This window comes from Xiphias gladius, chromosome 20, assembly GCF_016859285.1.
Source record: "Xiphias gladius isolate SHS-SW01 ecotype Sanya breed wild chromosome 20, ASM1685928v1, whole genome shotgun sequence".
Taxonomy (NCBI): Eukaryota; Metazoa; Chordata; class Actinopteri; order Istiophoriformes; family Xiphiidae; genus Xiphias; species Xiphias gladius.
Genome location: NC_053419.1, coordinates 23853338 through 23868798, shown reverse-complemented (window position 1 = coordinate 23868798; position 15461 = coordinate 23853338). Strand labels below are relative to the sequence as shown.

At 48.9% G+C, this 15461-nt stretch overlaps 2 protein-coding genes across 2 annotated transcripts in view; one reads left to right on the top strand and one right to left on the bottom strand.

Moving 5' to 3' along the window:
* The first annotated feature begins 7297 nt into the window (after window positions 1-7297).
* cldn5b (claudin 5b) lies at window positions 7298-8852 on the top strand. Its single transcript, XM_040156713.1, has one exon. The coding sequence runs from the start codon at window positions 7601-7603 to the stop codon at window positions 8246-8248; it is 648 nt and encodes a 215-aa protein (XP_040012647.1). The 5' UTR covers window positions 7298-7600; the 3' UTR covers window positions 8249-8852.
* Window positions 8853-11453: 2601 nt separating this feature from the next.
* The window catches only part of acads (acyl-CoA dehydrogenase short chain), an 11027-nt gene continuing 7019 nt past the window's right edge, over window positions 11454-15461 (bottom strand). Inside the window, exons 8-10 of the mRNA XM_040156708.1 lie at window positions 14571-14666; window positions 14430-14486; window positions 11454-14342 (exon numbers count right to left, since the gene is read on the bottom strand). Of these exons, the coding sequence (XP_040012642.1) occupies window positions 14190-14342; window positions 14430-14486; window positions 14571-14666 (306 nt within the window). The 3' untranslated portion in view covers window positions 11454-14189. The remainder of the gene's footprint in view (window positions 14343-14429; window positions 14487-14570; window positions 14667-15461) is intronic.

Sequence of the window (15461 nt, the reverse complement as noted above, 5' to 3'; positions counted from 1 at the left end):
GTGTTTCCCAACATACGGCTTGGGCTCTTTCCAGTGGATCACGAGATGAATCCGAGGGGTCCCAAGATGATGTGTGGTACAGGACAGAAGAAATGCTGCACATTACCCTGAAATCGTTTTTATAGTAAATATCGGATCGTTGTACCTTTTCAAGCCTCTAACGACTATTTCTATGAAAAATCTGAGAAGTTTAGAGGGGAAACCACTCTTTGCCTACGCTGGAGGACACAACCACCATTAGTTTAATTCAAAGAACTTGAATTTCTGTTGTCACACTGTGTGTAACATGTCCATACTGTGAAGACTGATTTATTACTGAGGGATTTGGACCGTCCCTGCTGCAGGCCAGAGGCGCCAGGCTACATTAGCTGCTCCGGTCCTGATCTCCCTCCAAACTGTCAGAGGTTGGGTTGCATTGTGGGTAACGTAGGCGTCAGGTTTTTGTGTGGAATCAAAACGGCACATCTGGTTCTGCTGCATTAGTTTTCATCCTTTTTTTTCTGTTTTTTTAAACACCTGGATGTTGTGACTCTGACTACGTAGCTGTTTGAGATAACTTTCAAGTATCCACAACGATGACAGCCCGGCAAGTGGTGCAGTTTCTTTGTCATCCCACTCAACTGTTTTGCACACTTAGGCCTAAAGATAAAACGTTTCAATCGTGTTTTAGTCTTCCTGATTGTAAGCTCGAAACCTCCACTGCTAGACACTAATAGTAGGGAATGAGGTCATATGCGCCAACGGACACCAATCAGTCGGTAACTTTAAAACACTTCCACCAGTTTAAAATCTGAGAGGTTCCCACAGAGCGAGTCCAAATACTCTCCCAAGTACTTTTTTGTTGTTTTCAACACGCGACCTTTCGCAGCTTCAATCTTCCACTTCAGCTATGTGTTACGATTTAGTCTGCATGTAACACTTGGTTGTGACAGTTTCTTTTCACCGTAAACACTCTACAAGCTTAAGACAATAGTGCAGAGCAGTGTGTTTGCACAACAGGGGCGGGTGGACCGATCCCCCAAGGTGTCGATGCTGCCAACACGATACCAGCGTAGAAATGTGAGACTGCCTCCAGATGTGGCCTGCGGCACTGTACCGGACTCAGGCTTCGCACAACCTTGACTAATTCTACAGTGTTTGAAAGCTCTAAGTCTCCGGATTCTATCGGTGCAAAGCATTTTAGGATTTAGGATAGAACCGGTTCAGACGTGTGGTTACGGACCTGAAGTGCATTTCTGCAGAAAAGGTCCTACTACTTACGTTTCTGCCATGCCTGTGCCTCCGGAACTTTGATTCAGTATCTCTTCTACTCACTCTGACTTTTCGGCTGTAAAATGTACGGAGTTACATTTCAAAGGAGACCAGAGTTACGACTGTGACCAAGAAGGACTGAAGATCAACAACCTTTTTGTTTCGGGCACAAAAAAAGGGCGGTGTCTGGTAACAGGCTGACCATAACATGGACACGCTGGGTTAGTAATGTCACCACAGATGACACACGATCATCTGTGGGAAAAGATACACAGAAAGAGAAAGTCACTTTCGGCACCTTCAGCACACTAGTGAATGTTGACTCACAAACCATTGTGTGTTGTGTTGAAAACAGCAAAGCAGGGTGTGTGTTCTCAAACTTCTGTCGGTCTGTTCGACAGCTTCCTTCAGACGGGTCCGGTGTTACTGCGTAATCCTAGTTTTACTGCTTGCAACGGACAATACAGATCAAAAAGGTTACACACACACACATACATATATATGGGACAGCCACCTAACATTAAAGACATCTGCTGGCCCACGTGCCAGATATTGCTACCGGACAAACGCACGACACGACAAAATACCAAGGCCTCTTGCCCCTCCAAGTGCCAAACACCCACAGCAGGTGACATTTCATTGTAGATAATAAAAAGATTCAAGGTGGAAAAGGAGGAGGAGAACGTTCCCGGTGGCTCGGAGAACAATGGAGTGGAAGGGAAGTGATAAGAGACAGGACATCCTAACACTGCTGCATCTCGGCCCTCCCGCCCGCTGCCAACACGTCACCTGGCAGCCCTGCAGCTGTCAGTCAGCTCCAGTGATGTGAATCGAAGCAGGGAAGTGAAACCGGAGTCAAACTGAGCGGAGCTGAGTCCAGAGAAGGGGAATTGGAGCTGAGCTGAGCTGAGCTGAGTACGTTGAGTTGCTTTCATCCCTGGTTAACACTTGGTACGTTACGTAAAGCTTGACATCAACGTTCACAATCAAATGAGACGGAGGCTTCAGCTCCTCCAAATATTGTTCATTTGGTTCATTTGGTTCATTTGGTTGATCTAATCTTGACAAGATGATACAGTCCTGGGTGAAATGATGGAAACCCTGGATGTTAACTACAGAATTTACAATCTCTGCAGAAATAAATGCAAATCAACCAATTTAGTAAAATTAGAACATTTAATAAAATGTCTAAAGTTACTGAACAACAACAACAAAATGCTTTCATATAGTAAAATCATAAATACAGACATTAAATGTACGCTGGATGTAATTATTGGCACCTTTTCATGAGTTTAAATTGTTTATTTGAGGAACCAAGACTCACCTGTGCTTAATTTTCAGTGTTCACATGACCTGAAGTAACGAATGAGTGATGGTTTTACGGCATAAAAAAGGTTTTGATTGTTTCCAGTTTCTTTTTCACAAAGGTGAAGAAATAAGAGCATCAGAAATGTTATTATCACAGAACAGAACAATCCCAAAGGCCGCAAGGCGATAACCAAAGATCTAGAAACCCCCGTCTCAACAGTTCGAAATGTTACCAAGAAGTTTCACGGTCGTAAAAGCGTTAAGACGCTTCCAGGACGCGGTGCTGAGAAGGAACTCGATGAGAGAAGTCTGCGAAGGTTGATGTGGATCGTGGAAAACTCCCGCACAAGACATCTAAAGAGTTTCAGGTGGACCCGGACCAACCTGGAGCGGTGGTTTCAGCCCGTACCAGACGCCGCACGCTGAACCAAGTAGGGCTCCGCGGGCGAAGGCCCAGGAGACGCCAGGAGTGAAAGAAAGGCACAAATAGGCAATGACTAGTGTTTGCCCCAGTCAGTCTGAGATAAGGTTCTAGGGACAGATGAAACCAGAGCAGAGCTCTTTGGGAATTAAGTGCATCAGTTTGTTTATAGGCGACGAAATGAAGCCCAGAAGGAAAAGAAAACATCCTACCTACAGTAAAACGTGGGGGAGATTCTATCGGGCCGCGGGGCTGCTCGGCTGCCTCTGGTGCTGGAGGCACCGAACGTATCAAAGGAAAGATGAAACCGGAAGATTACCGGGACATTTTAGAGCGAAACGTGTTCCCCAGTGTCAGAAGACTGGGTTTGAGGTGAAGGTCTCGGGTCTGTCAGTAGGACAAAAGAATGGTTGAAGAGGGAAAGATGGACGGTTTCAAACTGGCCAGCAACGAGTCCTGACCTACATCCCAATGAAAACCTTTGGAGAGAGCTGAAATCTGCCGTTGCAGAAAGGACTCATGCAAACTTAAAGGAGCTCAAACACACAGCAATGGAGGGTTGGCAGCCAAGTCGTGAAGTTGCTCCATCTCCCTTATATAGACTGAGAGGGCTAGATGAGACCACTGGTATCAGGCGGTGGGGGTGGGGGTTGCCTGTTTACTAACCCTTTCTGATACCAAAGCAGATAAACACAAACAGGGTGGAGGAAGAGCTGGCCGCCAAGATAAAGTCTACAATAACCACAACAGGAGCAAACTTGAGCTAAACTATAAATATTTGTGTTTTAACGCATCTGGAGCACTGAAAATAACTCTGTCCCGTGTGTATGGATTTGTGCTTTAGCTCGACAGCTTGTGGTTTGCCGCTGTATTGATGACACGACACTAAATTTGGGATGGTATTTTCCGATTAGGGACAAAAGTGGCAGGTGTCGGTGCAGCATGGACGTCAACATGCTGACAAACAACATGCCTGCAACAAAACACAATCAGCCCGGAGTCTGGAAAGCTCATTATTTCACCAGCGCACACAAACACACACGTGCACGTGAAGGAGAATAAGTCATGATGTCACGTAGTAGGAGAGTGGGTCATGAAAACCGTTTTCCTGTCGGCTCAATAACAGGAGTGCAGCGATCTTAATTACAACGGCCGCTGCCAGCAGAATGAAAACTGTGAAACGCCTGGGTGTGTGTGTGTGTGTGTGTGTGTGTCTGTGTGTGATTGGCTCCATGCGTGTCCTCAGAGAGCCAGATGCTTCCTCCTCCCTTTCTATGCCTGAGTGTTTACAGTTGCACAAAAAAACACTTCCAGCTCGCTGTGAGACTCGGACATTCGGTCCTCGGTCCATGCAGACTAAGATTTACTGTGGGCAGAGTGAAGTACAGTCCTGGTAGAAATGACTGACACCCCTGAATGGGGTAGAATGTCTTCAGAAATACATGCAGATTTTAACCCACTCTGGATTGTCAAAATATTTAACTAAACGTCCGAGGTAACTGAACAAGGGAGTAAAAAAACTAAACTAGCCGACACTGCCAGAAAGGTGAAAATACTACGTGATGTGCGTCGTTGTAGGTGGAGTTGTACCGGGCTGCATTCTACCGACATGTGTTTCTGATATTCTGTCCTTGCCCTTTACAGACACACAGTCACAGCCAAACGTCGGTCAGCCCGTCACTTCTGTCCAAGCTGAAATGCTGTGATGGTAGCTACAGATATTTATGGAACCGTGAGGGCAAGTCCCAAAGACGTTGGTGTTCCTCTGAGTTTTCATTGATCCGGAGAGAATGTCTCAACGTCTGCTAGATCGATTTTCACAAAACATTTTGTACAGGACGTTCATGGTTCCCGGACGATGCATCCTAAACACTCTGGTGATCCCTTCCACCTGGCGCCACCATCAGGCCACAGATTATAATTAAAATTATAATTTGTCCAATATTTACAACGAAGCTTTTCACCAGGAGTGAAGTTTGGGTGTGATCGCAATTAACGTGTGAACGGGGAGCAGTCAAATATATAAAAAAAAAAAAAAAAAGTCCCTCTAACGGCCCAGCATGCTTTGCTCCTGGTGCTTCAGCTACTCTCATCACTCTGCTGAGTCTGCAGTATGTATGGGATGTGTATGTGTATGTTGGGTCGACTCGGGCTACACGTCTCTGTGGCGAGTCCACTTAAAGCACAAAAACAAAGAGAGTTGAGGGCACTTTTCATCAACACAGTCGGAGCACAATGGAGTGAACCAACACGGTCGCCTTGTCCTGTGCACACAGTGCATCCTGTGTGCCTTTGTCCGTGTTTTCCAAGCCAAAAAAAAAAAAAAAACGGTCAAAATATCAGCCAGAGCCACAGAAAATGATGCCGGTTGGGTTACGGAGTAACAAAGATCAGTTTCACAGTTTCATGAGAATCGGGTTTCCTCTAAATGTAGCACACAATTCAACGAATGTGGGGAATGAAGCCTCCAACAAATTCATAGACCACTATCTGGGATTAACGTGGTCTCTGACCCCGACAGGTTTGACTTTCAAGATAATCAACTCCGGCTTATGAACCCTAAGCACGTACACAACTACTACATGGTTTCCTAAAACATCACTATGTGTTATGTCCCTGAACATTGGCTCCATGGTCCTTATAATCAGCGGCCGTTTGTCTTCCGGGAAAGTCATTGAGGAAATTACAGTAAAAGCCATGTTCTGCATCTGTACATGAACAGGACTGGTTTATCCATTAGAATGTGTGATGTGTTCAAAACAATAATAATAATAAATAATACATTTTGAAAACAATGATACAAAGTGCTTTACATGGGCGGAAAAAATTAAAACAATTCAGAACTAAAACTAAATTCAATTTGGAAAATAAAAGTACAAAGAAGGAAACTGAGTAAAATACCTGATGATACAATAAAATAAAATAAGAACAGTTAAATAAACTGTAAAGAATAAATGTGGGAATAACATTAATAAAAGGCTCCAAAACAGATTTTTAGTTTTGAGAAGAGACTTCAAAGATATCAGCGACTCTACAAAATCACAATGTTCATCAACGTGTTTCACAGTAAAAATGAAAAAGTTGAGAACACTCAAAACTTCAATTAAACATAGAATGTTATTCAAATTTTAATTTAAGTTGGACAATTTAAATTAATTTCTTAGAGCTGCATTAACTGCAGAAACAAGCTGTAGAAAAAACGCAGAACTCTTCCATATCAACTTACAGCTCTGGTTTTGGTCTGTAAACAGCTGCTTCATTCCACATCCAGCGGTTACAGAGGAACACGATGGTTCATCTGGATCTGGTGTCCGTGTCCACCTGATGAGTCTAAGTCCAGTACCCCCCCCTCTTCTTTTAGCTCCGGTTTTGGTCTCCACCAGCTCCTGAGGGAAACATCTGGCTCTTTTAGCTCCTAAATGCTCCACCGTGTCCACCAGCCGGTGCCTGACTGTGTCCGTCTGCCGTTTGCTGCTCAGCAGTTAGCGGACGGTGGGGTCTATCGGAGCTGGTTTGATGAAAACGGCTGCCTGCTGCTGACGGAGAGCGCACTGAGAGTAAACTAAAACTGTAAATTTGCCATAAAACCGAAATAAATGGGCTGAAAAACGCTAAAATGCTCCACAGAGTTTGGGGGAGCTGCAGAGTTGGCGACAGTTCTCTGAGGGCTCTGCTCTGATTGTGGCAGCTTTAACTTTAACCTTTGAGTCTTTCTTCAGCAGGGATGAAATGCAATGAGCGAACACCGTGTTTCATTTCAGCTTACGAGACTAAACACCCAATTGTGAGTTCTGGGAGTTTGGGCTGAAGAGTTTACCTGATGTAAACAAACCTGCATTCCACAACAAAAGAATACACGTTTTTCTTCAAGTGCTTTGGAGTTTTGACAACTTGAAATTATTATTTATGCAAAATAACCGTTTGCACTTTTTTTATACAGTCACATCATTTACTGTAGATCTCGTTCAAATTCCTGATAATGAACCACACAAGACTTCTGCCACACACATATATGTCCCCTCGACTATTTCTGAAGGCATCTGTCTTTGTTGGACACGGGATGATGGGGGGGCAGAGGGGCATGCGACCAAAGTTCGCAGTGGATGTGGTTTTCACGCGGTATTATTCTCTGCGACGGGACAAGCCCAAATCTTTCCCAAAATATTTGATTCCTTCTCGTCCGCCTCGAGAGTTCTGCTGAGCGGCGTTTAACGCAGCATGTGTCTTTTCTACATTATCACCGGCCGAGATAATAAGCTGGAAATCCTGGTAAACTCCTCGTTACTGCTTCCCCCTCGTCCCGCAGACTCTGAATTACAGGAAGACCCCACACATCTGGTGCGTCCCTCGTGCGCGCGCGGCTCCCGCGGACCCCTCATTGGCTGGGACCGAGATGCCTTGACTGCTGATTGGCCCAAAGTTCCTGGGTTTTGTTTTGATGTAGGTGCAGCAGCAGCAGCAGCGTCGGTCTGCTGGTCCCATAAATGAAAAGGAGGCGCAGGGCGGACGCTCAGTGAGCAGAGGCACCGAGACGAGGCAGCTGAGAGGAGACACGGGCAAGAAGACCCTTTAAGTCCACTTGTCACATCGGGAGTATCAGGTCATCGTAAAACCAGAGCCATGCTGGCTGCGTGTTTGGAGCTCCTCGGCCTGGCGATGTGCGTCGCGGGCTCTCTGCTGGTGATGGTCGCCTGCGGGCTGCCGATGTGGAAGGTGACCGCTTTCATCGACTCCAACATCGTGGTGGCTCAGACCATCTGGGACGGCCTGTGGATGTCCTGCGTGGTGCAGAGCACCGGCCAGATGCAGTGCAAAATCCACGACTCGGTCCTGGCTCTGGCGCGGGACCTGCAGACGGCCCGGGCCCTGACGATCGTCTCCGCCGTGCTGGGGATCGTGGCCCTCACGGTGACGGTCGCCGGGGCGCAGTGCACCAACTGCATCAAGGATGAGCCTCTGAAAGCCAGAGTGGTGAACGCCGGGGGGGTCATCTACATCATCAGCGGTCTGTTGGTGCTGGTCCCCCTCTGCTGGATGGCCAACACCATCATAGTGGACTTCCACAACCCGCAGGTGCCTCCGTCCAAGAAGCGGGAGATCGGGGCGGCGATCTACGTCGGCTGGGCGGCCAGCGCGCTGCTGCTGTTCGGCGGGACGCTGCTGTGCTGCTCCTTCTCCCAGGTGGTGAGAGGCGCGTATCCCATCAAATTCGCTCCCACCAAGACGATCGCGGACTTCGGGGAGTTCGACAAGAAGCATTATGTGTAAACCGAAGGTCCGGGTTCTGGTGTGGGGGCAGAGCCGAGGCCTCTCCGGACATTTCCGCTGTTAACGTTTGAGACCGTGTGCGCCAAGGGATGCTGCGTCTGCTCGTGCTTTGGTGGCACTTCGGTACGCCGAAGTGCTGCTCGCGAGGCACGACGGGCACACCGTGGCTGCAACCGTTGTGCTAAGCGTGAACTGAATGTAATTTTTTGGTAGTTTTCAGGCAGCCCACGTTTATTTACGCTCCTAAAGTCTGTTTTTTTTTTAAACGCACCACAGGTCCAGTCCGAGTAAAGTTTGAGGAGCCCGGTAATTAACGAATCCAAAAGTTCACACCGAAAGAAAAAAAGCATTTAAAAACGGTGTCGCTGTGCAGGCCGGGTCAGGTGTCGAGTCCCGGCCGAACGGCCGCTCCCTCTCCCGGTGGACTCCTGCTGGCTCGGGGGGTTGGGTCCCCACGGCAAACGTGCAGCCGGCAGCGAGAGGCCCATCGGACCAGTGTGCGTTCATGTTGTGGTCACAGGAGGGAATTTTGCATTTGATTAATGTACAGTCTTTTCAGCTCCATGTCTTTTTTTTTTTCCATAGAAACTTTTTCTAATAAAAAACAAAAACAAAAACATCCAACTGTCTGTCCTTGTTATTTATAACCTGACACGCGCATTTCTGTTTCTAGGGTGGAAATCAAATGCAGACGTGCGCGTGCGCTGATTTTGACGTGCAGTGACCCCTTCCGCGAGCAAAGGCAGGAACAGTAGCGCTAAGCACCCGGGGGCCCGACCTGGCGAGGGCCCCGCAGAAATGCCAACGGACTCCAATGCTGCGTCTCCAGCTGTAATAGCGCAGATGCCCGCGACGGACGAGGTTTAATCGCGCTTCTGCTCCCGCTACTTTCTATGCGCGGCCGCAGACCGGGCCTCGCACTCGCCGGTAACTAATTCACCGTAATTCTGCAAATCAAACGTGAACGCGCGCGAGCCCCAGGTGGGTTGGTCTTCTACGATGAAACGCGGCGAGCGTCTCTCGGTGCGAGGGGCCCGAGTAAGACGCTCAGACCTGGACGGACAGAGGTAACTTCCCGTGGTGTTGTAGAGACCCCAGGCTGCGATATTCAGATTGTGCGGACGTGTGAACGCGGTATTACGCACGCTGCGGCCGCACGTGCTTAGCTGGTGATGCGGTCATTTGTACAGGTGAGACGGTGGATGTGTCACAGGGGTGAGGGGGCCAGTAATGGGCTGCAGGTGTACGAGGGCCCGGATTTCGATGCTGCGGTCACTGCACGAGCATTAAAAAACCGGCCAAATCCTATGATACGCAGATCAGTCCCGCTCGTGTCACGAGGTCAAAGTTCATCTGCAAGAAGTCTCATAATGTAATGTTCATGCACGTGCACTTGTTTGTATGTGGAACGAAGGAAAAAAAAAAAAAAAACGAGAGCCAGAAAATGACGTCAAAATAATCAAGTACCTGGCTCACGCGCCCCGACGGAGCAATAAACGACCCGCGCAGGGAGCGTTCGAGGCTGGTTCGAACAATGCGGCCGGCAGACTATCATCGGGATCAGCACAATCAGCAGGGAGCGAGTCCAGGGTCAGGAAGCTGGGCCGAGATCTGGACCAGCGGAGCAATCAGCGCCCCGACGCGGAGAAACAAAAAGAGCGTGCACACACACATGCGCGCGCGCACACACGCGCACTCAGGAACGACACAGCGCGGTGCAGACAAGCAAAGTAGGGGGCGATTCACTGCGACGTCGGGGACGCGGGCGCGGGTTTAGCGAGGGGGGATCCCGGGACGAGGAAAACCAGACCCCCTTTCATAGACAAGGCTCGGAAAAGTCCGCCCCGAGTGAGACGAACAGCCGAAGCCGGATTAGGCTGCTCCGCCAAGCCGGGCCTTAGCTCAGGGACAGCATGAAGCGGGGTCGTCGCCGCGTGACCGAATCCGCCCTCACCTGCGCACCGACTCTTGCCCACGGTGGCGCGGTCAGCGCGGGGAGACGTGCCCCGACGTCTCGCTCCACAGAAGCGGCATCGACACGGTGTAGAGATAAAAGCCCGTCACAGCTGCATCACCTCATCGGATGATGGTGTCAGAACAGACGCTTTCAGGTCGCAGCCGAAGGTGGAGCGGGTTCTAATCGGTCCAGAACCTGCAGGGCAGAGTGGGAATTTCGGGAGTTGGTATTAATGTAAAGAAAGAAAAGAAAAGAAAAGAAAAGAAAAGAAAAAGAAAAGGGACTGTTCGAACAATGAGGTCCGGTGGTGGAGGAGCGTGAGTGAGGACGCTGAAAGACGGTGGTGACTGTTTGTCTTTAGAGGCAAAGCCATGAAAAGTGACCCCCCAGGTTAGTCCACACCGAGCGACCCCCCCAGTTTAGTCCAAACCGAGCGACCCCCCCCACTTTAGTCCACACTGAGTGACCCCCAGCTTAGTCAACATCGAGTGACCCCCCCCAGTTTAGTCCATACCGAGCGACCCCCCCACTTTAGTCCAAACCGAGCGACCCCCCCCACTTTAGTACACACCCAGTGACCCCCCCAATTTAGTCCAAACCCAGTGACCCCCCCAATTTAGTCCAAACCCAGTGACCCCCCAGTTTAGTCCACACCGAGCGACCCCCCCAGTTTAGTCCACACCAAGTGACCCCCAATTTAGTCCACACCCAGTGACCCCCCAGTTTAGTCCACACCCAGTGACCCCCCCAGTTTAGTCCACACCGAGCGACCCCCCCAGTTTAGTCCAAACCAAGTGACCCCCAATTTAGTCCACACCGAGCGACCCCCCAGTTTAGTCCACACCCAGCGACCCCCCAGTTTAGTCCACACCCAGCGACCCCCCCCCAGTTTAGTCCACACCGAGCGACCCCCCCACTTTAGTCCACACTGAGTGACCCCCAGTTTAGTCCACACCCAGTGACCCCCCCCCAGTTTAGTCCGGCTGCTGTGCTGAGTGCGAGCGGAGCTTCGTGCACCTGAACCTTCACGGCGAGGAATTCGAGGTTAACACAGTAAGAAGCTTGTACGGCGCATGTGCGAAGCGGCCCGGGACCGAAGTCTTCAGAAAAAAGCAGCGGAGTCAGAAGCAAAAGCAGAAAATACCGAAGTCAACACTCGGCCTCCGCCAGATTCGGTTGGTTTGTCTGTAACGTTGGAATAATAAATAAAGTGGGACGAAAATAAATAAAAACATTTCTCAGTGGAACTACAGAGCGTTGTGAGTGTGTTTTATTACCATCTGCAAACAATAAATTACAGCAAAATATGTACAGGTCATTGAGGCACGAGACGTCTGAGAGAATCCACGACACAGCCTCACAGTCGTCGACGAACTCATACGAGTAACTCCGAACTGCCGTGGCCCCTCCCCCTCCGGTCCGAGCGGGCTTCCGTCGCTCAGGTGTCGCCTCGTCCTATGCCGAACAGCGACTCGCGCAGGAGCGGAGCGTCTCCTGCGGCTCGACGATCTGCCCGAGGCGGAAATGGGTCGGGGAAACCCGCAAGGGCACGGCGTCGCCCTCTGCTGGTTGAACCCCGTCACAGGACACACAGAAAAAAAAAGGTACTCAAGAGAAAACGTTGGGGGTTTTTTTCCCCTCCTGTACTGTAGGTGATAAGAGTCCGTGTCAGGACGAAACAAACCTGGGTTCAGATATTAAAGGGTCAGTTCACCCAAATCACAAAAACATACAGTACATAAGCATGGAAATCCGTTCTCGACATGGGTGCTGAACATGCCGAACTCTGACTAGAAACTATTGCACATCTACGGTAGATAAACTAATGCTGAGCTGTTCATTATGTCGTTGCCACTTTATTATCTCGCAGATAATAACCTGACACACTTTAACGCCTTGACGTCAGATATTTTCGAGAGCCTGCGGCGGTTCAATCCAAACCCTGTCAGCAGAGGTCCTCGTAGGTCCACGAGGCTCTGAGGAGCCGAGGCCTGACCTGGGACCTGAGTCAGACCGGGTTCAGAATTACACTCACACTGACTCACACTGACTCACACTGACTCACACTCTGGGCTACAACTCGACCACAGTTTTTTCTTTTTTTCTTTTACTCCTATATTTGGCAAACTGACCACTAAAAGCTGCTGAATTCGCTTTCAGCGGCTCCAGTTTGCAACACGCCCGCGGATGCGCAGCAGACCCAGGTCACTGGATCGCCGTGACACCGGAGAAAACTTAAAAAAACTGATGATTCTTAGGCAGGTTCTGCAGATGTAAGGCCTCAATAGATTTCTACTCAGACTCACGGATGTTATAACGACACCCTGGGAAAGCGCAAGTCACACTGAATCTAAACGTACGAGTGTCATGTCTGTGTGTTCGGATTTGACCGGAGTCATGACTCAGAGAGGAAGGAAATCAGGTACTTCGATTGCACGTGAACGGCCCCTGCTGCTGGGACGGCGGGTAAATAAACCTACTCATGTCTAGTACTGAGCTTTCAACTGCCTCTCACGGTCTTCATCACTGACCGGAACTGACTTAAGGAAATGTAAAACACCGGATAACGAGCGGCTGTATATGTGGCGACATCATAACCTTGTTTCTGATCAGAGATGGCCACCGGCGTCCGACGTGGGCGGCCTCGATCTTTCCCCGGCGAGTTCCCTCCACTGATGAACCGCGTGATGCAGTTGAAAGCTCTGGAAAAAGCAACCGTAACGCCAGACGGAGACGTGGCTATCGGCCGGTTCGATAACTCTGCATGACGTCCGGCACTAACGTTTTTATTTTGAATACTCTGTTTGTACAGTACCTGCGGAACTGGAATACGGTAAAGATCCTTAAAAAAAAACTGGGCGTAAATCGAAGGTCTGTGACTGGACGCAAACTCCGGTCTCCCGCCGAGGAGGGGAGACCGGAGGATACTGGACTGGAAAAACCGATGAAGAGCACCTTGATGAAGAGAGTTGGATTGTTTTGTCAAAGAAGAAAAAAAAAAGTATGCTTATAGGAACTATTTGGAAGAAAGGCCTGTGGACTACTCAGAGAAAAAACCCTTCCCCACTAGGGGAACTTCACGACCCGCAGCCTGGAGCCTCCCCACGACCCGAACTTGTAAGAACCTGGAAGCCTTTGGTTCTCGGCTCTGTCTTGTGTTTCCACTGCGTTTTTATAAATCAAGAACATTTCGGATATACGTTGCTACAAAACGGAAATACCGGGACGCACGTCGTCACTTCTGCGTGCTGCTTGGGAGGCGGAACAGACATCGATGGAAAAAGTGGCGCTGATATGGTTTTTCTTTTACATTCGGACGTGATGACTTTCGAACACCGGTCGTCATTAGGGATGGGATCTGTAGTGCTCCATACCACCGAGAGAAAATATGTCCCTTTTTTTAAAATTTAGTTGAACTGACCCTTTAAACTGGCAAAGCACTTAAGGCGGTGGAGGCAAGTCTGAACTTGTTTAGCTTACAGTGGGTTAAAGTGGCAATCCCGAAGATTTTCATTTAAATAACGGTCTGTTAGTCACTGGCTATTGCAGAATGAGGTAACAATGGTGACCGGGCCTGTGGCCACCGATGAAAGTAATGCAATAGTATGTATTTGCAGTTTTATGAACTGGGGCGTCTGTGGCGACACTCCCACTGAAGCAAACCGAGGATTGAAATCGTCAAGATTGCCACTTTAAATTTATTCCTGAATTCCCCTTGAACGTGAGACGGTGGAGGTAACGGACACGTAAAATCCTGTGAATCTGCTATGAACTTCTGCAGTGTCCTCTCTGATCCAAACCTGATATAATAGGCCTGTTGCCAAAAAGTAGAAAAGTTGTCCCTTAGCTCGTGTGTTGAGCTAGCGCACACCGGCTTCTTTATCTTCCTGGATGAGGTGATGTCTCTGGGTTGACTTATCTGATTTCAGCTCGGGGCTTATCTGTCCATATTGCACCGGAAGGCACTGACAAAAGGTGCGTCGTCTACGACTGGTATTCCTTCAGCAACTGGCCGGCGATAACCAGTCTCTGGATCTCACTGGTGCCCTCGTAGATCTCGGTAATGCGAGCGTCGCGGTAGTGCCTCTCGGCGGGCATGTCGGCCACGTACCCCATCCCACCCAGAACCTGGATTGCCTGATTTGAAGTGCAAATATACAAAATAAGAAAAGTCGTCTTGAGGGGTTTATTGAGTGTCTTAACATTCTTCTTTTGGTTTCTTACCTGATGTGAGCAGAAGGTGGCAGCTTCAGACGCGGCCAGCTTGGCCATGGCTGCTTCCTGCAGGGACAGAAGAGCGGAGGGTAATTTACTTGGCGTTCTACTGCGAGGGCTTGGTTCGGTTCATCAGGGGTGACGGCGTACCTTGGTGAAGGGCTTCTTTGAATCTCGAAGAAGCGCGGCCTTCCAGGTGAGCAGACGGGCACTCTCTAATGCCACAGCCATGTCAGCCAGTTTGAACTAGACATTGTGGGAAACGCCCAGTTAGTGCTGAAGCCACAAGTCGATTATTTGATGGACAGAAAATCGATCACAGATGTTGATAAATGCTGTAAATGATTGTAAGCGATTGTAGAGCAGAAATGCCAAACATTTGCGGGTTCCTAATGTGAAGACTCATTGCTTCTCTCTCTTTTATATCACAGTAAACTGAATGTCTTTGGGTTTTGGACTGTCGATTGGACTAAAAAGGGCATCTGAAGACATCACCCTGGTCTCTGGGAAACTGTGATGGGCATTTTAAAACTATATTCTGAAGACTTAGAAACTTAAAGGTTCCCTGTGAGGTTTTCGACCTCCAAAAGTGTTACGGAGCTGATTATGTGTTGGTGAGTGGGTTCCACTTTTGTTTATCTCCGGCGTGTGGTTGATGCAATACACAGTCCTGCCCATGGTGTCACGCTATCCCACTGATCTACAGGTGGCGGTAACGTGCCGAGAAATGCGACAATACGCCACCAAAGGCAGGGAAGAAGACTGCAACCTAGTAAACAAGGGTGTAAAAAAAAAATGCAGGATTCAAACTTTTAAGAAAAATTGGTTTTTCACATGTTCTATGAGGAAGGACATGCATTCAGCACGTTTGCTAAACCTCAAGGAAACACACAATGCATTTTGGTGAGTGACACCGAAAGTAAAAATAACTTTTGTTTGTTTACAAGAAACTCCACGCGGCACCTCGACCTAAACTTTGACCTACTGTACAGTTTTTCTCCGCATTGAGGGATTATTGCCGACTTTTCAGCCGCGTTCACT

Coding starts and splice junctions, on each gene's coding strand:
- cldn5b (XM_040156713.1), top strand. CDS start 7,601: ATGCTGGCTGCGTGTTTGGAGCTCCTCGGCCTGGCGATGTGCGTCGCG.